Source organism: Caretta caretta, chromosome 2, assembly GCF_965140235.1.
Source record: "Caretta caretta isolate rCarCar2 chromosome 2, rCarCar1.hap1, whole genome shotgun sequence".
Lineage (NCBI taxonomy): Eukaryota > Metazoa > Chordata > Testudines > Cheloniidae > Caretta > Caretta caretta.
The window spans coordinates 85,932,413-85,958,037 of NC_134207.1; the positions used below are offsets into that span (position 1 = coordinate 85,932,413).

General features: G+C 40.7%; 1 protein-coding gene across 8 annotated transcripts in view; it reads right to left on the reverse strand.

Annotated features, from left to right (window-relative positions):
- The window catches only part of DLGAP1 (DLG associated protein 1), a 634,484-nt gene that overhangs the window by 105,286 nt on the left and 503,573 nt on the right, over window positions 1–25,625 (reverse strand). For all 8 annotated transcript variants that reach the window (XM_048840362.2, XM_048840361.2, XM_048840359.2 and 5 more), the window contains one exon: window positions 23,935–24,175. In XM_048840362.2, the coding sequence (XP_048696319.1) occupies window positions 23,935–24,175 (241 nt within the window). The remainder of the gene's footprint in view (window positions 1–23,934; window positions 24,176–25,625) is intronic.

The following is a 25,625-nucleotide window of genomic DNA, read 5'->3' on the forward strand; positions in this document are numbered from 1 at the left end:
CCCAATTCCATCTACCTTATACTCACATTTTCTATTCTACCAGTTGAAAGAATGCAACATATTTAATTATACTATATTTATAACACCTTGTTCAAAAATGGATTTCAGTGAAAGGCAAATCATAAGGTGAAATGGAGCCAGACAAATTACTTATGAAGCCTCCTGCTACGTATGATTAGATAAAGAGAAAATGGTTATAACGGAAAATTGTCTCTCTGCTAAACTTGGTATAATTATACTAAGGGTGAGGTATAACCTATTATTTTATGATTGAATTCTGTGTGCCTCATGAAATGAAAGGAAAACACACACAATCTGTATGTTTGACCTATTCTATGCAAAACAAGGACCAGGTGGTGGAAATGTGACATTAGAAGTAGCACCCTCTCCTCCCTTGTTTGGCTGAATACCCCGTCACCTTGCCTACTCTCTCTCTGCTACCACCCTACGATCACACAATTTTGAGTGGTGGGACCGTGACCCTGGCAGAAAGGTCTCTGGATTATCCAACGGGAATTTTACCTGATGTATGACATTTTAAATGTGTATGTTCTGTATTCTTCTTAAAGATACATTTCCCTACCCTGAGCTCTGCTGCATGTCTAGCTCCTTTTTCATAGAAATAAAATATGATTAATGATGCAATTCTGAGAAGCTTGCTGTACAACAAAGCAGCAAAATTCATATGTAAGCAAGACTTAGAGACCTCTAACAAGGGCTGTTATGGCCATCGTGAGGCTGGGAACGAGCATCCAACTTCTATTAAATGCCCCAAATGGCCAGCAAAACCACCACCCCCGTCAGCCAAACTTTCTTTTAAAAGGTGAGTGTCTGGTGCCTTTTAAAAGAAACCAGACTGTTCAGATTAGGTGGGGATCTTCAGCCTTGGCAGGCAGCTGCCTAGAAGAAGGAAAACTCCAAGTTCAAACCAGGGATGCCACGCTCCTCGAAGTGGAGGAAGACAACAGCAGTGGATACTGGAGAGGGGATGGACACCACCATAATTACTGTCCATAATCGCTTACAATGCTTTGGTGACACTTCAGCGGAGACAATATGTTAGATACAATATTGGGGGGAACTGACATTTTGCACTGGATAATTCCAGTGATGCATTTGAGAAGGGGCAACTGGATTTCAAGCAAATTAAACTGGCTAAGCAAATGTTCTCCACTGGCAGATGGAAAGTTTGTACCTTGAAAGCAGGTTACCCACAACTAATACAAAATGAGCTCTTGTCCTATAAGTGGAGTTTGATTGGTTTGTGAGACTCCAGATGCACTGGGAATGGAATGATGATTACTGCGGAAAGAAACATGCTAATCTGAAGTGGGGGCAGCAGAAAAAAGGCAGCATGCAGTTGTGCTGCTGATCAGGAAGCAGATCAGCCCCTAAGTGATGGCCAACAAACTGGGGCTGATGATCATCGGATTGTCAGCTCATTCCTGTAATGTAACTGGTTTTCCAGCGACTCGTGACTGAGGCTGAAAAATTCTATGGTAACATCAATAAGAAGTTAGCAGCTGTTCTGTGTTGATACATCTTAATTGTACAAGGTAACTGTAATGCACATATTGGTCCCAAGAGTTACCCAGAATGGTGCAGCTGTGTTTGGGAATGACAAAGCAAGGCAAACAGCAGAGGATTGAAACTCATGCAATTGGTAACTGAAAACAACTTAGTATTAACGAATACCTTGTTCAAGCATAAACCATCAAGGCAATGGACTTGGCATTGCCTGATTTGTGGACTCAGAACCAGACTGACTTCATCATAATGTCGTCAGTTCCCATTTAAAAAAAGGGGGACCTAGCTCGGTAGATAGACATATATGAAGTAAATAATCAGACAGGACTCAGTGGAGCAGTTGAAATGAATAAAGAAGAACTGAGTGGCAGATGACTTACACACCTGCAATGTATGAAACATTATCGGTTTTTGTTTCATAAAATGAATGCACTGACATCAAACAGTTTTTGTTAGGCTAAAGATTTTCCTAATTTAATCTAATTTCACAAATTCTAAACTTTTCCTATGAAAACCTGTCATTTTGTGACTTATTAATAGTTTGGGGGAGGCTTTGCGCAAATGTAAGTTTTGCAAAATGTTCATTTTTCAGCTGCAAACTGCCCCAGTGAAAAGGTCTGCCTCATCCCACCCATGTATTTTTTGCTCAATTGCCAAAAGGTAAATATGCCCCAATTTTAGTTTACATGTAAAATGTTTCCCACAACAATACAAATGAGCTAGATATCACTGACAGCCTGAATTAATAATTTCCCTTGGCTTCTTTTTCTCCTAAAGAAACAAAGGTCATGCTCCAATGACAATAACACATTTTTCAGGAGGAAAAATTAGTTGTAAAAACTATGCCAGATGATGCCAGTGTGGTACATCAGAAACTGACAAAGTAGTCAAGGCCTCAGGGCCAATTGAAATAATTATCACATTGCCAAGCAATTAAAGAAAGAAAGAGGAAAGCTTTTGGTGCATATTTTTGAAATAGTGACATAGACATTCTGGAAGCCCAGGAAAAGTAGTGGATGTCTAATACTGTTCTCGTGATTAATCCCTTCAGTGCCATATAGCCAGAATGGTTGCATTTGTATAGTCCTAGAGACACAATATATGTTCTGATACATCCACAGAGATTGTTAGTTATTATTACTTATACAGGGCCAGATTCTGGCCTGGAACAAGAAGTTTAATCCTTCGTTGTGGTTCTGCAGAAGATATTGGCCAGAATACATACTGGATGTGTCGTCCTTGCTCCCTCTCCATGGCTGCTAGGTTCTGGAGAGGTGGCAGGTGAGGTTGGAGACAGTGGTCAGCAAAGTACCTTCTTGCAACCTCTTCAATGGTGGTAAAAGTAAAGGGTCATGTCCCATGTCTGCACTGAACTTGGGAGGATCACAGACTGTAGGAGGGAAGAGTTTGGAGGAGGCACCAGGAAGTTAATCTCTATGTGCATATGGCTAGGATACAGCAGGAGAATCTTTGAAAATAGTTCTCTTAATAAAGAGCCAGTTAAGTTTTACAAGCATGGAGTCCTTTCATGTTATTACCCAGAATGTAGTACATGAAACATGGTGGCAGTGATCAGTCTAGTGAGACCCACGGCAAGGAACACAGTGTGAACAACAGGAAAACAAGGCAGTATCTAGACTAGAACAAACAAACAGCATGGAGGGACTCAGTCCACTGGGAGTGCTGGGTTTCCAGACAAAAAACCTTGGGAGAAAGAATGAGTCTGTATAAAGAGCTGACCATGGAGGATAAAGAGGAGAAAATGAAAATAGAGCTTTTTTACTATCTCATAGATAAAAAGGATGAGAAGTGAGTGACAGTTGCCAGGAATAATACCTGAAACACTGGAACAACTGATAAAGGGGTTGGTGAGCATTGTGACCACAGACAGAATCAGGCTATAGAGAGATACTGTTTATTTTTTAACTTTGTAATGAAGCTGAGAAACCTCACTCCAGCACAGAAAGGATTAAAGAGAGCCTATGGGCCCAGCTGTACTTGCAGTCAATGCCAGGCCTGAGGGGAGAAGAAAAGGAGGGAATGTGCCCCAGTTCAGGGCTGACTGGCAAAGAGGCAGGAGCAAGTTGCTTCCCTACATGAGGGGAGCATCACTAGGAGCCGGAAAGCCAGGATAGCCACCAGGGAAGAAGCACCGAGGAGCACCCAGCTGTAAGTGAACAATGTGAGTTAACTATAGAGACATTGTGCCCCACCAATCTTACAGCCACCCTGCCCAGAGGGACCTGAGACTGCAGCAGGGCACCACAAAAGGTTCACTTGAGTTGAGCCACTATAGACTGTTTAGAATATACAGGCCACGTGCCAAACTGAAAAGACTGAGATAGAAAATAGCCCAGGCCAGTGGATTTAGACTTTCTGCTGGGAGGACCCTGTCGGTGTTGCTTCACACAGGGCCCTGGGCTGGGATCTAGTGGAAAAGAAGGGCCTGTGATCCACACCACCCTTCCTTAAGGACTGAGGCACCTCTGCCAGGGAAGAAAGAGGCCAGAAGTCAGGCATGCCTATCACTGGGCCACCCAGCCCTCTGAGCACGCTGTTACAAACTTGAAACCAAGAAGCAGAAGAGGGAATAGATACTTATGTTACACAGCTATGGGGGATATGCTCAGATAGACAGATTCCATCAGTGCACCTATGGTTGGGTGACCAGATAGCAAGTATGAAAAATCAGGACAGGGGATGGGGAGTAATAGGTGCCTATATAAGAAAAAGCCCCAAATATTGGGCCTGTCCCTATAAAATCGGGACATCTGGTCGCCCTAACCTGTGGGTACAAGGTGGATGTGCATTTTGATTACAAGCCATTAGAAAACATCATGAAGAAGTCACTGCTGAGTGCACCCAAGCAACCACAATTCATGCTATTGAGACTACAGCACTACGAGGTGAAGACAAGGTACTGCCCAGGAAAGTCACTCTTGGTGGCAGATACAATGAGCAGGATATACCTTACAAAGTGAAACACATATAGTTCAGTGGAACAGAAAATCGAGTCTATCAACATGCTACAATATCTTTGTGTCTTTGATGGGATGCTCCAGGCAATCCAACACAGCACTGAACAGGATGGGGTGCTGCAGGCAGTAAAACAGTTCATACTCCAGGGTTAGCCACCGGAGGTTACTCTTTACTCCTACATGAGGGACGAGCTGTGTGCGCAAAACTGGATTTCATTAAAAGGGGTCTAATAGTAATCCCAGCCGATTTAAAAGCTAACTTCATGAGATGGATACATGCTTCATACCTGGGAATAGAGGCATGCCTGAGATGAGCCAGGAAGTGTAACTATTGGTCAGGCATGAATGCCAAACTCAGAGGTGAGGTGTGCAAAGCATATAAGGATTGACAACACAAGAGTCAATAGCCACATGAAATCCCAGCCTTGGTAAAAGTGTAGGTTTGTTCATTTTTAATGACAGGAATTACATCATCACACTAAATTACTACTCCAATTTTTTGTGGGAGGGCAGACTGCCTGGAGGATACTCAGGCAAGAACTGTGATAAAAAAAATGAAGGTCCATTTTGCAAGATACAAACAATTCAGTGCCAAATGGGAATTTAAGCACAAGAGGTATTTCTTTAGGTATCCACAAAGCAAGGGAAGGCAGAGTCAGCACAAAAGAGAGCCAAGAGACTGCTGGCAAAGGCAAAACAGACAGGAAAGGATCTCTACCTGGCACTGTTGAACCATTGCAATACACCCTCCCAGGAACTAAGTAGTAGCCCAGCACAAAGATCGATGGGCTGGAGCACCAGGACTCTGCTTCTCATGACGGATAGTATACTGAAGCCTAGCGGAGAACCTACAGACAGTACACGGAAGCAGTTAAGTTAAGCAGGGGGGACAGCCTGCTACAACAAAGGACTACAAACTACTCTGGATCTGAGGCCACTATGCACAGGGCAGAAGGTCTGGATCCAATCATCAAATAGCCGCAAAATGCAATGGCAAAAGGCAACTGTTCAAGGTACACTGGGACACAAATCATAGCTGGTAGATACACACTCAGGAGAGCAGTGGAGATAAAACCAAAGACAACTGCTGAGGAGTGACAGAAAGCCAAGTCCAGGAGGACATAGAAGGAGCCTCAGCCATCAGCTAGCTTGACATAGGAGAGCCATAAACAAAATTTATAAGCAAGACACAGGACCAACAGGGCACCACTCAACAGAAAGAAGATGGCAACAGGGTGGAAGCACGTCCCCCACCAACAATAATAACAAACAAGAAATGGGAGACTGGTTTGAAAACCATCATACTTGATGGATTATCATAGAGCCACAGAACTGGAAGGGACCTCAAGAGGCACTCATGGCAGGACTAAGTATTATCTAGACCATCTCTGATGGGTGTTTATCTAACCTGCTGTTAAAAAATCTCCAATGACAGTGATTCCACAACCTCCCTGGGCAATTTATTCCAGTGCTTAACTAACCTGACAGGAAGTTTTTCCTAATGTCCAACCTAAACCGCCCTTGCTACAATTTAAGCCTATTGCTTCATGTCCTATCCTTAGAGGTTACGGAGAACAATTTTTCTCCCTCCTCCTTGTAACAACCTTTTATATACTTGAAAACTGTTATCATGTGCCCCCTCAGTCTTCTCTTTTCCAGACTAAACAAACCCAATCTTTTCAATCTTCCCTCATAGGTCATGCTTTCTAGGCCTTTAATATTTTTTGTTGCTCTTCTCTGGACTTTCTCCAATTTGTCCACATTTTTCCTGAAATGTGGCACCCAGAACTGGACACAATACTCCAGTTAGGCCTAATCAGCATTGAGTAAAGCAGAAGAATTACTTTGTGTGTCTTGCTTACAACTCTCCTGCTAATACATTCCAGAGTAACATTTGCTTTTTTTGGCAACAGTGTTATACTCATATTTAGCTTGTGATCCACTATGACCCCCAGATCCCTTTCCGCAATACTCCTTCCTAGGCAGTCATTTCGCATTTTGTATGTGTGCAACTGATTGTTCCTTCCTGTGTGGAGTACTTTGCATTTATCCTTATTGAATTTAATCCTGTTTACTTCAGACCGTTTCTCCAGTTTGTCATTTTGAATGGATTGGAATACAATTGCAAATTATGAGGCCTAATACACTGCAATGGGATGGTACTAAAGGCTGTGTCCCTACAGTGGACTATATACTAGTACCTCTGGCCCCAAGAAATCAGCAAACTTGTACAAAATACACAACAACAACAAAACAAAAAGTTACACAACAAAAGTTAGTACAAGGAAAGATGTAGCAATCTGCAGGGGATTTGGAGGGAGGAGAACAGGTTGAAGGAGGGAAGAGTTTGCAGGAGACACCAGAAGGCCAGTCTGTGTGTGCAAATGGCTAGGAATGCTAGTTGCAGTTACAGCATGTCTGGAAATAGTTCTCTTAATAAAGAGCCAGTTTAGTTTTACAAGCTCGGAGTCTTTTCATATTATACCCCATCAATCTGCCCTTCCCACAATTTTTGTCCCCCCTGACAGATTTTGGGTCTCATTTATTCATGTAAGCAAAGGGGATGATCTAGCCATTGCTCAAAAGTAAGTGGCCCTTGCTGTGTGTATGTTGTGGCATGACTGCTTTCCGAGACAAGTAAGCAATAGAAGGTATACATTCCCCAAGATTTGTTATCTAGTAACAAACAATTCCATTTGAAGAGATTGTCCAGAAATTATGATTTACAAATCATGCTTTACATCACTCCTATTTTCCAGAGGGAAGAGAACAATGGAAAAAGAAGGCTTTTAAAGACTCTCATAGATTGGGAGTGATAGGAATCTTTTTTTAAATCACTGCTTAGGGAGCTTTTCTCACAGGGAGACAGGTAAAAGCTTAAAGCTTGCCTCTGAGATTGAAGCTTTCATCAGAACAAGAACCATAAAAGCTAGGTTTATATTTTTCAAAAGACATTGTAAGCTGGCTTCCCACACATTTATTCCCCTGACCCAGTCTCTTCTCATCGTAAAACCCTCTGCAGCAAAGGAAATGAATGAGATGCTTCTCTGACATCAGGCATATGGAAATTATGGACCAATCCTGTGGTGCTGGCAGTTGAGGATACACAGCACCTCACACTTTTAGGACATAAAACAACAAAACTTGCCATATAAATTCTAAAAGAAAAATATAGCTCACTTTTACAGCATGACAGAGTGCACTGGGTTGCAATTTTACACTTAAAATGTAGTAAACTTACTGGGGAAAGAGCAAGTGTGACCGGGTGTGTGTGTGTGGGGGGAGACAGCAAATAACTCTGCACCTTATATAATGAAATTTAATTGCTTTGTTGCTGCAGTCCCCACAAATTTCCAAATCCATTTAAGTTTACTGCTCCTCACCCATTATCTGTCATGTTTAATATTTTCCATTCACTATTTGAGTCTGCCTTATTAATGAGGAGGAGACCTTTGAAGAAGGCATTATTTTTTATGCCTACCAAGCACCTTGTGTGTATCTGCTCACTAGGAGGGAACCCAGCAAACCCATTTTTAAACATGTGCTAGTTACAACATATTAGCTAACACATTTTTAAGTGCATCTTCTTTTCCTACCCTAGACACGGCCCATGGAGATCTTGGACGGAGAAAGAGACGCCCTCGTATGTCACTGCACTAGAGCTGGGTGAATAAGTGATGTTTTGGTTCACAGAAAGTGCTGACAAATGGAAAAGAAAAAGTCCGTTCTTCCTGAACCGAAACCAAAACTCTTCAGGCTTTCCAGCAAATCAAAAAAGTTGACAAAATTTTTGTTTTGGGTCAGACAAAATATGTTGTTTCTAAGCATTTATATTAAAAACTAAATAAATAAAAGCAAAGGAAATGAAGGTCTAGAATGACATGGGAAGTGGTGGAGGTGCCCCCTCATATCCCGTAAGCCAGTGCTAAGGGCACTTCACCTGGGATGTAGAAGACCTAGGTACAAATCCCCACTCTGTAGCAGGTGAGAGACCCAAGTCACTCCCATCCCAGGTGAACGCCTAACCATTGGCTATTGGGTATAAGGCTACTGCTGCTGCTGCCACCGTCTCCTCTGATTTTGTGAATGGCTCCTAAGTCCTCTCATGAATTCAGATCATTTTTTTTGTCCAAAACTATTCTACAAATTCATGTAAAATTTGCAAATACTATTGGTCAAACTGAAATGGCATTTTTCACTGTATAAACAATTTGTCCAAAACGTTTCATCCAGCTCTGCTCTGCACAGCTGTGAAAGGGTTTGCTGGAGTTAAGGGGGAGTAAGTAAGATTAAAACATTGTTCACCCATTCCTCCCTGTAGGATCAGGCATAACTGAGAACTACATTTTTGGAACAAGCTATTTTTGTGGGATGGAGCACATTTCTGTATTATAAAATGAGTCCAACCTTTCTTGGTCATCTGATAACTCAAAAATAGCTTATTTTTACACCATCAAACCAGTTGCCCCTCGAGGAGGACATGTTCCTTGGAATACTATGAACAATTCTTGGTTAGAATATTAAAAACCTAGAACTGTATAAACGCCTATTCCTTTATAGACACATGAACTTTCATTATGTGAGCTCAGCATCTCCTGAAATTGTCATCCAACAGTCCCACCCATACTTACAGGACACACTGCTAGTCTTTGCACTCCTCCTAACTTTCTCAGATCCTCCACAAGGAAAGGATATAGTCCCATCCCAGTACTGGAAAAATGGAGGGGAGGCTAAAGGGAGTCTGGTAGCCTGTACCTGAAGGCTGGAAGGCATGAGAGTTGTGAGGATAGTTAGAGTTACAGGGGGGGTTTCAGGCCTTGTCTAGATTGAGAAATTACATTGTATTAGAACAGGTGTTAATTAACATGATGTTAAACACGCAGTGTAGACAAAGACAGTCCTTTTTAACATTGTCTCCATGACCAGACGACATGATAAACACAAGTGTTTGTTTATAATGAATTCACCGTCATTAACACATGTTCTAACATGATACAATTCTCCCATGTAAATAAGGCCTCAGTGAAACGTGGAGCAAAGCTAAGAAGCACAGTGGTAAGGTTGACAGTGGAAGCTTAATAGCTAACTTCTTGCCCTTAACACTGTGATTAATTTGTCTTTTCCAGAGAATAAAATGAGTTGTGCATTAACATTTTAAGGGAAACTCAACTCTCTGTGTTTGGGGAATGGTGATTATGCTGCACCCTCCTTATAACAACATCCCAAGGAAACAAGCATGTTGAGCATTGCAAAAAGATTGTATTATTGGGTTTAATCCACTTCTCATTGAAGTAAATAGTAAGACATCCATTGACTTTAATGGGAGTTAGGTCAGATCCACAGTGAGAATAACATGAATGGGAATTTAACAAAGGTGAGTACCACGGTGCAGTAGCCTTATTGAAGAGAGCATGTTAAAACAGAACACCCATACAGAAAGTGAAGTGCAACGTAGTATTACACATTTTATTCTTAGAACCATTTTTTATAGTGCTAAACTTTAGATATCTTTGACTTGTAGGTAAAATGCCAAGTAAGCATTCATAGAGCTGAGTGAGTTAACACCTCTTTAAAAGTGCGATATCAATGTGACAGGTGTAAATTATTTTTCATACACTACACTGGGTCCAGGGAGTGAGATTTTCTAAAGGCATTTTGAGACAGCCAGATTATTTTTATAATACCTGGGCTGCCTCAGTTTTATGCACAGTTCGTTAATTTCTGACCTGCTGAAAGCATTTCTAAAATAACACAGTATTAATGATACTGTTTCTGACATAGTTAGTTCATTTTATCTGGCAGTTTACAAAGTAACAAGGTAACACACTGTGCTAACTTAATTGAAGGAAGCCAAGAAGAAAGCTACAACTTTTAAAGCCAAAAAGTCCTAACTTACTTTAAAGAAAGTGTATCATAATCATCATCTATTTTGTTACAATATTGCAAGAATCTTTGACTTTTCTCTCAAACTTTCCAACCTAAGTTTTATTTTAAATAAACAGGCAGCTTACTGGAGAATCATTACGACAAAAAGAATGCGATTATTAAGTTGGGTTTCACTGTTCCCTTGGCCGTACTGATGAAAAGCTTCAGGACAAAAACTGGAAGTCTTTTGCAGCAGAACAAACAGAAGATATGTCCTACTAGAGGGATCTGCAGGATTATTTATTTGTCTTTCTCCTTTGATAGTGTAGCTCAAATCCAACCGTGATCAGAGTGACTAGGAATTATTTTTAGACAGTTTACTAAATTTTAAGGAGAATGCAATTTTAGGGCACTCCCAGCTGACCAAAGCCAAATTCAATAAGGAAAAAGAAAAGAAGTACTTTTGGCACCTTAGAGACTCACAAATTTATTTGAGCATAAGCTTTCATGAGCTACAGCTCACTTCATCAGATGTCTCTAAGGTGCCACAAGTATTCCTTTTCTTTTTGCGAATACAGATTAACACGGCTGCTACTCTGAAACCTGTCAATAGGGAAAGTAATTTCTGAAGACCAGAATATCCATTTATTCCATCTAGACGAGCTCTAGGGAGAACAATGGTTGGAGGAGCATTAGGATCAAATACCAGCACCTGCCTGTAATGTCTTTGATCAAGCAGATACCAGGCTCTAATAAGACAGCTAAATTTTCTCTCTTTACAAATAACAACATTAGACTTTTTTACATTCCTGTATTTTTAAGTCTTATTGTGCCTTGTTATTGCAAGCATCTGAAATCAGTGACGAGCACTGAAATGAGATGAGTGCAGACATACTGCAATACCAAGGCATAAGAAGGTAAATTACATTTGGATGTATATGTCATGTCATTATCACTTACTAAATGTATGCTTATTGTTGCTGCTTCATTTCCTTTGGGTTTCTCCTTTATGGTTTTTTTAAAAAACAATAGAATATTTGGTTTGAGAACTGCTTAATAATGTATGTGCCAATAGTCCACAGCCGCTTCCAAAAGCCAATTACTGTTATGAACTGTTGTATAAACACATATTTAGGAGGTTTGAAAATATATAGTATGTATTGGAGCACGTAAATAAATATCCAATATGGGAGCTTTGAAATGGGATTATTGACATGATGAAGTGCAATGGCTCCAAAGGAGTTGTTCTGTAGTAGAGAGACCCTGCAGAAGCTGTGCTCATTAAATCCACTTATTAAAAATTCTTACAAAGGTTTTGATTAAAAACAAAATGACTCAGTTGTTTCAAAAAACCAAAGAAACCTGTTTGTGAGTGCTTGCAAAGTCCAATAGTATCTCAATGTGCTAAAATTATTATAAGTGGATGACATAAAATTATTCAGGTTAGTGAAGTCTAAAGAGGATTATGTGAAACTTCAGAAGGATTTAAAACTAAGTGATTGGGTAACACATTGGCAGTTGAAAATGAGTGCAGAAAGGCACCTGGTAATACACAATGGAAGGAACAACATGAATTATTCTTACACATTGATGGATTCTAAATTAACTGTAACCACTCAGGAACAAGACCTAGAAGCCCTTGTAGATGGCTCAGTGAAATCATCTGCTAAATGCACAGCTATATTTAAAAAAGTGAACAAGATGTTAGATTGTATTAAAAAGGGGACAGAGAATAATACTGAAAATGTAATGCCACTACACAAATCTGCAGTATATCTTCATCTTGAAGACAGTTTGGTCACTCCCATCTCAAAAAGGATGCAGCAGAAATAGAGAAGGTCAACAAAAATAATTAGAAGCTTAGTAAGACTTCCATATAAGGTAAAATTTGAATGATTTTCTGCTCAGCTGTAAGTGGCATCTCTACAGGGCAAAATATGAATCAGAATTCTCTTGTTTCATTGGAACTGAGGACTAATTTGCATACAGTCTCCTTGACAAGGGCTATATAGTCCTTTCATAATTCATCTAGTAAGTGGAAACTGTCTAATTTTTATTTTATATTTTGGGACACACAACAATTTTAGCCATGGGTAGCCAGTGACCCGGCTATTGGGGAAGGCTAGCTCCCGGCCGCTTCTCTTATGCCCAAGGCCTCACCCCTCCCCTTCTGCTCCTCCTGCTTTTCTGCTCCCCTCCACCCAGAGCACCCTCACCGTGGCCCCCGGCCCCAGCCCTGGTGTACCGGGCGGCCAACCCAGAGTACCAGGTAGCATGGCTGCAGTGTCCCCAGCCCTGATGCGCTGGGCAGCATGGTCTGAGTGCTGGGCGGGCAGCATGGCCCCAGCACCAGTCGACCTGAGTCCCTGCAGGAGGCAGGCCAGCCAGCCCCAGCCAGTTGGGAACTGCAGGAGGGGGCCTGGCCTGGGGTGGAGCATGGGCGGGGTCACACTAGGCTGTTTGGGGAGGCACAGCCCCCCGCACCTACGATACTTGCCACCCATGATTTTAGCCCAGATTAGCAGAGAAAATTTGATTCCTTGAGATCCGAATTCTCTTCTTGTATCAGAACTGATGCCTAGACCCACTCATAGTTCAGGCAAAGAAAGAAGTTAGTTGAAAATATGTTGATGCCAGCCTCCAGTTATTGATTTGAAACAATATTTACCTAGGGGACCACTGACATCATTAAAATTTCAATTGTATTGATATCTTTAACAAAATAACCAATAACTAACTCTCAAGCCTGCAACGTGTGCCCATGGCCAGGTGACGGAACCACCTTTCAGTCACTGTTACACTCATCACACCTCCTCCACTCCCTCTACTTGTTTCTTATATCAGCTTGTTGCATTTTGTCTCAATTTAGGCCCTGAGCTGGTAAAACACTATGCATATATTTAACTTTAATCATTTGATTAGTGCTACTGAGGTCAGTGAGACTATTCGCATGAGTAAAGTTAATAACATGCATAAGTGTTTGTAGGATTGAGGCCTCAGACTGTAAAACTGTTAGGTCACAGACTGTCTCTCACTGTGTCTTTGCTCAGCACTCAGTGCAATGGGATCTCAGTCTCACTGGGGATCTGGGTGCAGCTGTAATAAATAATCACACTGGGCAAATTTTGGCGCATGTGAACTCATACACTCCTGTTCTGATGAAAAAGCCTATATCGCACCAAATCTGATTCCTGAATCTTCGCAAAATGGGTTTGGCACCTTTGATCACACAATGATGCATATAAATTTCACATAAGCATGTTCTGACTGTAAAAGCACCCCAATGCCAGAAGGCAAGGGGCTCCCTGCTATGTAGCAGTGAGTCTCAGTTGGCCTGACCAGCTCAATGCATCCCAGCTCACTGTTGTTATAATCTGTATCTAAAAGGTGTCATGTAAGGTGTCATATGAGAACGGGTAAGTGCTGGTCATCATTATTATTGTGCTGTGTGTGTATATGGGTGATATATGAAAAATTCTAAATATGTGCTGGAAATATGCTCTTAAAATGTGTTTGCAGGTAGAGCTTAACTCACCCCGCTTTAATTGAAGAAATGTGGTCCTGCCTGCTTGAATGTGTCTCTAATGTAAATTGAGCAAAGAGAAACAAAAGAAATACATATACATAAAAGGTAAACAAGGCCATCAAACCAGCGAGTGGGGGAGATGGCCGCTTAACTACCATGGTGATGGGAGGAGACTGCAAAAATTAACATGGTATCAGCTCCCTGGTGGACACGGCAAGCGGAGCCCCCAGGAGGGCTTCCTGACTTTGAAAACAAGGATAAACTTTGAGGATATAAGCAGAACGAGAAAGCCATTTGGGCATCTTTCACTGGACGAGACAAAGAAAGCAAGCACTTAGCCAGGATCCAGCACAGAGCTCAAAGAACTGGCCAGCCATGCTGGAAGAATAACTGTGGTGAGAAAACTACTTTGAACAAAAGGCTCGAGTTTATTAAGTCAGGTTTGAGTCTTAGGAGCATATTTTTACTTTGTTTAACAATTTCTAAATTCCTTCTACTTGGTAACACTTAAATATCTGTTTTTGATAAAAAACTTAATCTTGTTTTATTCCACAACCATCTCAGTGTTTCAAAGTGAAGAGCAACATTCTCAATCAACTGCCAGGCTTGTGCTGCGTTCTGTCTACATAGCAGCAAACTTGCTAAGGTTTTGTGCGTGCTACAGTGAGAGGGGCTGAGCACTGCAAAGGAGCTGGTTTTGGGTAGACTTGGGACTGGAAGGACTGTTGGTGTCACCTTGCTAGAAGTAACCAGGATGGTGGAGGCCAGGGTGAGGTCACTGGGCTGTAAAAGCAGGCTACTGGTGTCAGAGCTCTGAGCCAAAGCTGCACAACACTTAAGCACCCAGGGTTCCGGGGCAAGGAGTGACACAACCCCTTACTTGTTTGGGTGAATCCCCAAAGTGTCACATATGTATGATGCAAGCAGAGTACAGCAGTTTAAGGCAGAAGGGAATCCAACTTTTGCTTAAATCCTCCCATTCCCGACATGACAAAAGGCAGCCAGAGGAAACATTAAATTAATTCAAATATACAAAGACATTCAAAATAAAGGAATCACAATTACACCATATAAACTATATATGAATGAACCCCCAATATGTTCAATTAGTAAAACTAACTGATTATCTATGCATGTCTGATAAAGCCACCTTCTCTGGATAAATCCATGCTTTCTTATTTCATTTAATCCTGTCAAACCCCTATTAACTCTCACAATCAGATATTCTATAGTTAGCTTCATCAAACTGAAAGACACTTTCAACAATTCTTACACATAGGGCATGTAGCTGAATAATACACTTTTCCCCCAAGATGATTTGGCAAAAGATATGATAGACAAAAAGCTCTTCTAAGTGTGGATGGCTGACCAAGGAAACAAAGAATTCGCTAAGAGCAGGCTGGCCTCAAGAAGCTAAAGAGGGAAAGAGTAAGTGAGACAGGTAAAAAGAAAAAAGTATCATACATGATAGTCATAAGAGGTTGAGAAAAGAATCACAAACTGTACTGTATTTTTCTGGTATATGGATATACTGGCTGATATAGAAACAAACTCTGAGTTGGGAACAAGGAAAATGGGATTAAAAGTAAAAAAAAGAGTTAAATAGAAAGAAAACTGATACCTTCAATTAGCGATCAGATGGATGGAATACTACATGATGAAATAGAAAACTTAGCTCACTGAAGTCTGGCAAAATTTTTGTGAATTCTTAGAAGACAGTTAAACTGCAGCTGAAACAGGCTTTCCACATAAAACTGTATTTTATCCTTGCTTTTAAAATGAAAAATCGAGAACATGATCTTACTACTTGATATAGAGATGGAGACATGCCCCGTGCACAGTGCATGAAGAAGACATTTAGGAAGCAAAAGTCATACTATTACTGTAGCTTGACTGGAAAGCTAACAAACAATCAATCAAACAAACAAAACATTCCTCTTAGATTTTGCTTTATTAATCCCTGTTTTATATCATGTAGCTATGAAGAGAGCACACAAGGAGCACTTTGCCATGCTAACAAAGCTAGATATTACTTTAAAGTAAGGATCCCAAATATGCTTTCAAATGTATATTTAATAAAATGAAATTGAGTATCACATAAACATTGTGACAGACGAAAAGCTGCTACGCATTAATCTATGGTTGCTGACATATAATAGAGTGTGATATAATAGTGTGTAATAGTATGAATATTGTAAATATCCTAGTTAGTGAAGTAAAGCTACTTATAACTATGGTGGGTTATTAGAATTTTCTGAATGAGTGTACTGATCTAAGCTAGTAAGGGACTGCGGGAAGAGCAAACAGGAAAGCCACACAATAATAGAGCTAGGTAGAAAATGGTTTTCCTGTCCCGTGACGGTTTTTGAGATTTCAAAAATCTCTGTTTAAAACAAAACCAAAACCAAAACCAACCAACCAAAAAAATAAAATAAAATCAAGTTGTTGGTCCCTTTGTAATCTGCGGGCTACACAGTACATCAGTTGTCGCACAGCTTTGGCTGGGATACAAGGCTTTTTTGTTTTGTGAGGTTTTCCTTTTGGAAAGTGAACTGAATTATGATTTTAAAACTTAAAATATCCTTTACTCAGTACTTGCTAATTTAGATTCTTCAGCTAAATAGGCTGCTTTTATTTCCTCCTTTGGATATCCGGCCAAGACAGGGTAGGTGTTTTATGTACAAATATCTAAGGGGATTGCATACCAAATAGAAAAACTGCAATTGAAATAAACAAAGAACTTGTGGCAGGCAGTATTTAGAAATAAAATGCACATGTACCCGGGGGAGAAAGTTGGAACTGACTGAGCACCAGCTATTTCAAAGTTCTGTTAGACTTCTCAGAGGTTTTTGTCCAAGGGCAAATCTGTCCATAAAGAAACAGATACTTGAGTAATTTAGGAACATTTTAATTCTTAGGATTTTCAGTTTGATTTTCAGTTAGTGAGGAGTCACAGCTGGAGAAAATGCCAACAGTGAGGCAGAGCCAGTAAAGAGCTGGATAAAAAGTAGCTAAATAAGGCCTTCATGGAAGTTGAGACTGAATTTAAGATAGATTGAAAAAAGACGTCAGTTCTGGTTAGGCTGTAACTATGCCTCTACAGTGAGAGCTACATACTTGCAGAATCGAGCCTATGATGTTTAAACATATTATAATTATCTAGTTGAATCTGAATGAAATGAAGAGTTAGGGAGCTTAATTTTGCATGAAACCCCACGGAGGTCACATTTGAGCGGTCCTGAAAGAGTTGCTATATCCTATCAGTTCTCTGATTATTTCAGATTCATTTGGTTTCACTGAAAGAAAAAAAAAAAAAGGAAGAATCCTGCCCCCATCCAATAACAGCTCTCCTGTCCACTATAGACTTTGATGACCAGTGCTGACCAGCACAGGGACCAAAAGTTTTTGAAAATATTGTCACGGCCAGATGTCAGTGGAGTATGCATTTATAAGGGACTGAGTCCTCTGGGGTATGTCTACATTACAGGTGCTACAGTAGCGCTGCAGCTACACTGCAGTAGTGTAGACACTTACTACAGCAATGTTGATTTAAATCCACCCTCTTGAGAAGCAGTTGCTAGGTTGATGGAAGAATTCTTCTGTTGACCTAGCGGTGTCTACACCAGGACTTAATTATGTCTGTGAATTTGTCACATCCCTGAGCAACGTAGCAAGGTTGACTTAAGTTTTAGGTGTAGACCAGGCCATGTAAGAATGTGCTGTCATTACCAATTAAGTGAGAGAGAGGTGATCAAATAAAATTCTGTACCAAGTTAAAAGGAAGGCTCTCCTCAGGAAACTGATGACAAGTAAAACCTGTGATAACTGAGGCCACGGATATCTATACTCAGTCTAGAGTAAATCTGTTTATTTTGGGTCTCTAAGAAGAGGAGTTTGTAGCAAGTGACTGGGTGGGAACTCTCCTTTTTCTCTTTCCTTTTCTTGGTCCTACTACCTCATGTAACTTAATCTGGTATACCCCCAGGCCAGAAGCAGTTAAGACAGTCTTTGCTGCAATGTACAATCATGGCCGTGTGTCTATGAGTGAGCGAGTGGCAGGCCCACTTAGAGGATAAGAACGTAAGAGCTGCCATCCTGGGTCAGACCATGGTCCTTTTTGCCTGGTATCCTTTCTTCTTCAGTGACCCATACAAGAAATTCAGGGGGAGTGTACAGAACAGGGTAATTATTGAGTGATCCAGCCCTGTCTTCCACTCCTGGCTTCTGGTAGTCAGAGATTTAGAGATGCCCCAAGTACAGTGTCCCTGACTATCTTAGTCATTGATGGACCTATACTCAATAAACTTATCCAGTTTTTTCTTGAACTCAGTTATACTTTTGGCCATCACAATATCCCATGCCAATGAGTTCCACAAGTTAGCTGTGCACTGTGTGAAAAAGTACTTCCTCTTGTTTGTATTAAACCTGCTGCCTATTAATTTCATCTTTCATCAAATTTTCACCTGGTTTTTGTATTGGGTGAAAGGGTAAATAACACTTCTCTATTCACTTTTTCTATACCACTCATGATTTTATAGACTTCTATCATATCCCCACTTAGTCATCTCTTTTCCAAGCTGAAAAATCCTAGTCTTTTTAATCTCTCTTCATATGGAAGCTGTTCCATACCCCAATCATTTTTATTGCCCTTCTCTGAACATTTTCTAGTTCCATTATATCCTTTTTAAGATGGGGTGACCAGAACTGCACATAGTATTCTAGGCATGGGCACACCATGGATTTATATAGTAGCATTATGATATTTTCTGCCTTATTTTATATCCCATTCCTAATAGTTCTTAGCATACTGTTAGCCTTTTTGACCACTGCTGTTCAATGATTGGAAGTTTTCAGAGAACTATCCATGGTGATGGTGACTCTAAGATCTCTTTCTTGGGTGGTAACAAGCTAATTTAGAACTCATCATTGTATATGTATAGTTGTGATTGTTTTTTCCAATGTGCATTACTTGGCACTTAACGTTGAATTTCATCTGGCATTTTGTTGCCCAGTCATCCAGTTTTGTGAGATCCCTCTGTATTCTTTGCAGTATGTTTTGGACTTAACTATCTTGAATAATTTTTTATTGTCTGCAAACTTTGCCACTTCACTGTTCACTCCCTTTTCCAGATCACTTATGAATAAGTTGAACAACACAGGTTCCAGTACAGATCCTTGGGGGATCTCACTGTTCACCTCTCTCCACTGTGAAAACTTACCATTTATTACTACCCTTTGAGTCCTATTTCAACCAGTTACTGATCCAGGAGAGGACCTTCCTTCTTAACCCATGGCTACATGTCTTTCTTAAGAGCCTTTGGTGAGGGACCTTGTCAAAGGCTTTCTGAAAATCCATGGACACTGTATCAACTGAGTACCCTTATCCATGTGCTTGTGGACTCCCTCAAAGAATTCTAATAGATTGGAGAGGCATGATTTCCCTTTACAAAAGCTGTGTTGACTCTTCCTCCAACAAATTATGTTTATCTATGTGTCTGATAATTCTGTTCTTTACTATAGTTTCAATCAATTTCCCCAGCACTAAGGCATCCTGTAAATGCCAGGATTCCCTCTGGAGAACTTTTTAAAATCCGTAGTCCATTAGCTACCTTCTAGTCATCTGGTAAGGAGGCTGATTTCATCAATTGGTTACATACTAAAGTTAGTGGTTCTGCAATTTCATTTTTGAGTTCATTCAGCACTCTTGAGTGAATATCATCTGGTCCTGGTGACTCATTACTGTTTAACTTATCAATATGTTCCAAAACCTCCTCTATTGACACTTCAGTTTGGGATAGTACTTCAGATTTGTCACCCGAAAATAGCTCTGATGTGAGTATCTCCCTAACATTCTCTGCAGTGAAGACTGATGCAAAGAATTTGGTCAGCTTCTTTGCAATGGCCTTGTCTTCCATGAGTGCTTTGTCATCTAGTGGCCCCACTGCCTTTTAGGAAGGTTTCCTGCTTCTGATGTACTTAAAAAATACCGTTAGTTTTTACCTCTTTAGCAAGTTGCTTCTCAAATTCTTTCTTGGCCTGCCTTCTGATACTTTTACAATTTATTTGCCAGAGGTTTTGCTCCTTCCTATTTTCCTCATTAGCTGCTTATTACTGACAGTGAAAGCGTGAATTAATAGAGGCCAGTATTTCTGGAGTAGGTGGAACAGGTTTCTAGTCCTGGACTATTAAGTGCATGTAGATTTTATTGTAACTGTGTCTGATATCTGCAGCAAATATATCTGTTATACCACCTTTAGGGAGAGGTACCCGATACTCCTTTCCCCTCCTTCTGTATCCATCTAACAGACCTACTATCTGTTGTTACAGGGTGGGAATTACCACCACCCATCATGTAAAATGGTGGTAAGAAATGGTTAAATTCCTTTATAGAACCAGATAGCTGAAACAATAGGGGTCTCCACCCCAACCCCAGCCACATCACCGCCCAAAACAAAGATACATGCAAGGCACATGTGGGCAGAGGGGTTTTGGTGTCTATTATTTTGTGAAAGACTGCATCTGTGAAAGTGAGGAAAAAGGTACAGAGAAGTTTAGAGAGAAGGCAGCAAGGAAACACCTGACACAGCTTGAATAAAAACTAGGAATGTGGCCCTGAGAAAAGCCTAGAGAAAGAGCACTTTTTGAGCCGAGTGCTGGCTGAAAGGGTTTGGAGCTGTGAGCAAGAAAACCTCTCTCCTGTTGTTCAATTCCTCCTGTGTTCACAGAAACAGGACTTGTTTATTTACAAAGAATGTACACAAGATTGCATCAAAATTACCTAACTCCATCATCAATTTCTCCTCCTAACTTGGAAGAACCTGCAAAACCCCTGAATTTCTGGCTAACTGCATGGGTCAAAAAGGATCTTCTTTTTTCTACCTAGGCTGACTATTGCATTACTGCCTATCTGTGAATCAACCTGAGGCAAGGGCAAAGGAGATTATTACATGGATGCTATAAGATGGAATTAAACTACCAGTTGAGGTTGTGAACCCCACAAAAGGTATGGTTAAAGTGGTAATAAAGGACAAAATGTGACCCTGAAGAGCCTGGAAAGACAAAATACAAGGCAGAATAACCCAGCAATTCCTAAAACACAGGAGAAAGAATGGAAACATGCAGCAGTCTTTTAAATCCTTCTGCAATGTCCAGTATAGGGCTGCAGGTGCTCCCCTCTCCAGACTTTAAAGAGGCACCTGGAAAAGGAGTAGCAAATGATTAAAGATCTGTTTCTTTAGATTATAGTTTTAGGGCCATATTCTCCAACCCACATTCTCTCCTCAGTCCTCTGGGATCATCTACAATCATCTTTCATTCTCTTACTCATACCCTACCCCACCCAATTTTTTTCTAAACCACCAAAACTTCCTTTCAAGTACAAAAAGAATGGACATTCTTCTTATGTGGGTTGATGCTTAGAGTTATTTTAAAACAGGAAACATTTTAACATAGCTTTTCTCATTCTTAAGAAAAAATCAATTTATTGAAAAGATATCTCTCACTTCCAGGCATCCATTACAGGCTAATAATGGCACCTACGTACTGCAGGCTCTCTGCCTTCAGCTGCAAGCCTCCCAATGCATTGGAAATGAACTATTACTGTATGATGAAACAACACACATTTTATGTAAATCCCTCAGCTGCGATTGGGTGCAAATTACATGGATAAATCGTGCACGCAGAAAAATGACCTTTCACATTCATAACACTGTAGTTTGGAAGTTGTTTCTTACTAGTCATTGATTTAGAAGAGAACTGTGCTATCACAATTGTTCAAGATGTTTTGAAGTTTATGATGCGTTGCCAACATACATCCAATAATGCTTACACTTGATATTTTAAATGGTATAAATTAAGCGGCACATTTTTGATAAAAGGACCGAAAAAGCCTTTTGACGATGAAAACCAGTTGAAAAAGTGGCCTTGTAGAGGGAAAGAGATCAGAGACAAGGAACTCAAGCAACTGCAAGAGTGAGATAACACACACAAAAGGGAAAAAATTAGGAAAGACTGTAGAATTAACAGAACATGGGAAAAATGGTAGGTGGAATATGAGTTGGCTTCTAGCAACCTGAATGTAGAATGAAGTGGTGCTTGCGTGAGGCAGTAGAATGGATACAGTCATGGTTATCTTTGCACGTCAAAGAGCAAGAGTTTCTTATTTTCTTTCTTTTTCTTTTTAAAGCAACCATAAATAATTTAAAAGATTTGAAAAAATCATCACCCTCATATCTTCTGGTTTCTGTTACAAAGCCTGAACCCCATTAGGAGGACGGGCAGGGGAGTGAGACGGACATGCCCCTTCCCCACTTTTTGCTATCCTGTTTAAGCAAAGTGGCTGAAGGAGTAATTCATTACCACCTCTCGTCCCCTCCAATTTTTAAAATGTGCTCAGACCACCGCAAGGAGGAGGACTTTATGCAGGTTTTATTATGCAAGAGGATCCTCTCAACTCATCTGCAAGTAGAGGGCCAAATCCTCAGCTTGTATAAATCAGCATAGTTCCACTGAGTGCATTGATTTACAACAGGTGAGGGCTGTTAGGATGGTGTTAAATTATTAGGAATTATTGTGATTGATACGAATGAATGTAGACAAACATGATTTTGGTATGGCTTGATATGTCTGAATTTGCTAGAGGATTCTGGGAGCAGGGTTCTCTTAGCATCAGACACTTAGTATGGAAATTTACTGAGAGTGATCGGAGGCTCTATCTGTGTGTGTGTTTCAACATGGAACTTTGGAACATATCAGCCGATGGCCCGCTCACCAAGTAGAGAAAATGCAAAAACACGCAATCAATGAGCTTGGCACAGGCTGACCAGGGTCAAAATGACCCTTTTGGATGGCACCACCCTAAGAGCTCAAGTGAACAACTGATGAGAGGGTAAATATCAACTGATCTTTGGTCTCTGTTTTGCAGTTCCTTTTAAAATATTAATTAGGAAAAACAAGTAATGAAACGTCCACAGGGCATATTTTGAGGACATGTGACTCCTTTGAGAGCCGAGAGTATAAATGTTAAGAATATCATATGTACAGTTCTTAGTTCCCCAATTAACATCTGAAGAGTTCTGTGATGCTGTAAGACAGAGGGTCTTAGGGCAGCCAACACCCTGCTATGAGGGATTTTTGTAGGACTTTTGAACCAGAGGGCCTCGGGGTAACCAAGACCCTGCTTTGGGGGACATTTGAGAGAAAAAAAAGAGAAGAAAAGAAAAAGAAGTCTCTATCTAGGACTGGTAGCTATACCTGCTTTGTTTGCCAATCAGGATACTGTGTAAGGCCAACATAGTTACTGAGGGTTTATGATTGGGGAACGGAGGCTTATTAGGGAGGTTTCAGAGTAGCAGCCGTGTTAGTCTGTATTCCCCAAAAGAAAAGGAGTACTTGTGGCACCTTAGAGACTAACCAATTTATTTGAGCTTAAGCTTTCGGAGCTACAGCTCACTTCATTGGATATAGCTCACGAAAGCTTATGCTCAAATAAATTTGTTAGTCTCTAAGGTGCCACAAGTACTCCTGTTCTTTTTTTATTAGGGAGACGTATTATATAACCTTTTATTGACTGAGTAATTCTTTCTCCAATAAACTGCTGTGCATTGAGCAAATTGAATCTGAATTTTCACTGGTACCAATAACCATCTGCCCAGCTGTGGGCCCGTAAAGATCCATTTCAACAAGGGCCAGAATGTGTAGCTCCTGCACAGCCTAGCTGTAGCTGCATTCCTGGGAACAGAAAGAGTAGCAGATGTGACCACTTTGTTCTCCCCACCCCTGTGTTTTTGAGTCAGTGGATCTGCATGTCTCTCCTTACACTATTGACTCTCCTGCTCCCAGGAAGAGCATGGTTCTATGGCATGTGGGGATATGCAGGTTTCCCAGTCTGATCCACATACGCAGAAGAAACTTAGCATCTCCAGTGCATTTCATGCCTAGCAAGGATTTGGAGCAAGCATTTGACTCCTAGTGTAATATATATTGTGCCAAGTGGTGCCTTTCTTTTGCCCCATCCTGAATTCCCTCTTTGCTACTCACCAGTACTGCTCTGAATGGTCCTCACTGTGGTGGCCGTGCGTGGGGGAGATGAGGACCTCAGGGACACGCATTCATCATCTTGGGAACAGCCCTTCTCAATTGCTCTCACATAGCTGTGGCTCCTCATGCGGAAGCAGCCTGGCACTGGCAGATCCAGGGCCTCGACGGCCTGAGACTCTAGTTCGCTGAACACTGACTCACAGACCGATTCAAACTGACCATTTACTTCCATCTCACTCACCTGCAGGCCAAGAACAGGTAGTTTCCTGTAATTATATCTCATTAGATCAATCTATTCTGTAATAACATTTACAAACAAAGATGGAACAATACCTAAAATTTCCATTAAAAGTTCCCTTTGAACAGTAAATGATTTACACTTTAAATCTTTTTTTTTTAACGCAGTAACAATTCTCCAAGTAAAATATAAAATGTGCATATTCAGAGTGAAGAAAACAGAGCTGTGGACATTGAGGGCTCAGTCCCAATCTCATGTAAGTAACCCTATTTGGGCCAACAGCAGGGATTAAATCTGGGACTTCTAGGATTAAGAGTCTGAGCCTCTCCAATTTGAATGAAAGGACTAACTCCCTTGGCTGGCAGCTATAACAGACTATTTAACCCTTTTTGAGAACCAGCTCCCAGAGAGAAACAAAGAGCCAGACTCTCCTAGCTTGAATGACACTCAAAACCACATGGCCTTGCCGGGTATCTTACAAACGCTGCAACCATTTGCCTGTGCTTATATGGCAATGGGCACCCACATTTCTAAACTCAGGATTGAGCCTTGAGACTGGTATTAAAATTATAATAATCACAATAGGGAAAATGCAAATCTGAGACAATAATATATACCATGATTTCACTATTTCTCAGGCATTCCAAAGGCACAGAGACCAAGGGAAGATGTGGGGTGGTCGAGGAAGATATGAAAGATGCTAGACTGGGATGAATTTTAAGAAAAAATAGGCTGAGATTCAGGCCATATTTCTAAAAAGTGAAATCTATTAGACTGTGGAATAACTTTCCACGGGAACTAGTGGAAAGAGATTGATTGCTTTAAAGAACAATCCTACATTGGCAGGGGATAAACTAGATTATCAGACAGGTGTCTCCCAGAGCTCACTTCTAGGATTTCTTTTAAGCTTCCTATTTTTATTGGCAAGGAAGCCTACACTCTTTGGAGCATAGATAGCTTCAACCGTCTCACAAATCCATCAGTCTAAACTGGAGTCAAATGGTTTTATCCCACACTTACAATTTCAGTTTGCTGGTTTCTGCTGGCTTCCTTCATAACTCAGTTTCTACAGCATCTGCTTATACTTTATGCTAGTGCTATAGACCCCTACAGCGTATAATAAGCAGACGACTCCTTCGAACATCCACATTCAGCAATCCCTGCCTGAGCAGTGTAAACTTCATCTTGGACCGAAGTCACTCCTCTAGCCCATTTATCCTGCATAGAAGTCCAGGGGTGAAATCCTGGCCCGACTAAAGTCAGTGGCAAAGACTCAATGAATTAATGGGGCCAGGACTTCTTAAGTCCAACTAGTGACACTTTTAGAATGCCTTGATATTTATATTACATGAACACAGGGACAGCATTATTTTTATGCCACGAATACTTTAAAATGAAAATTGATCTAAGTCCAAAAAGGAAATATCCACTGAAAATGTACTGTCCAGTTAAA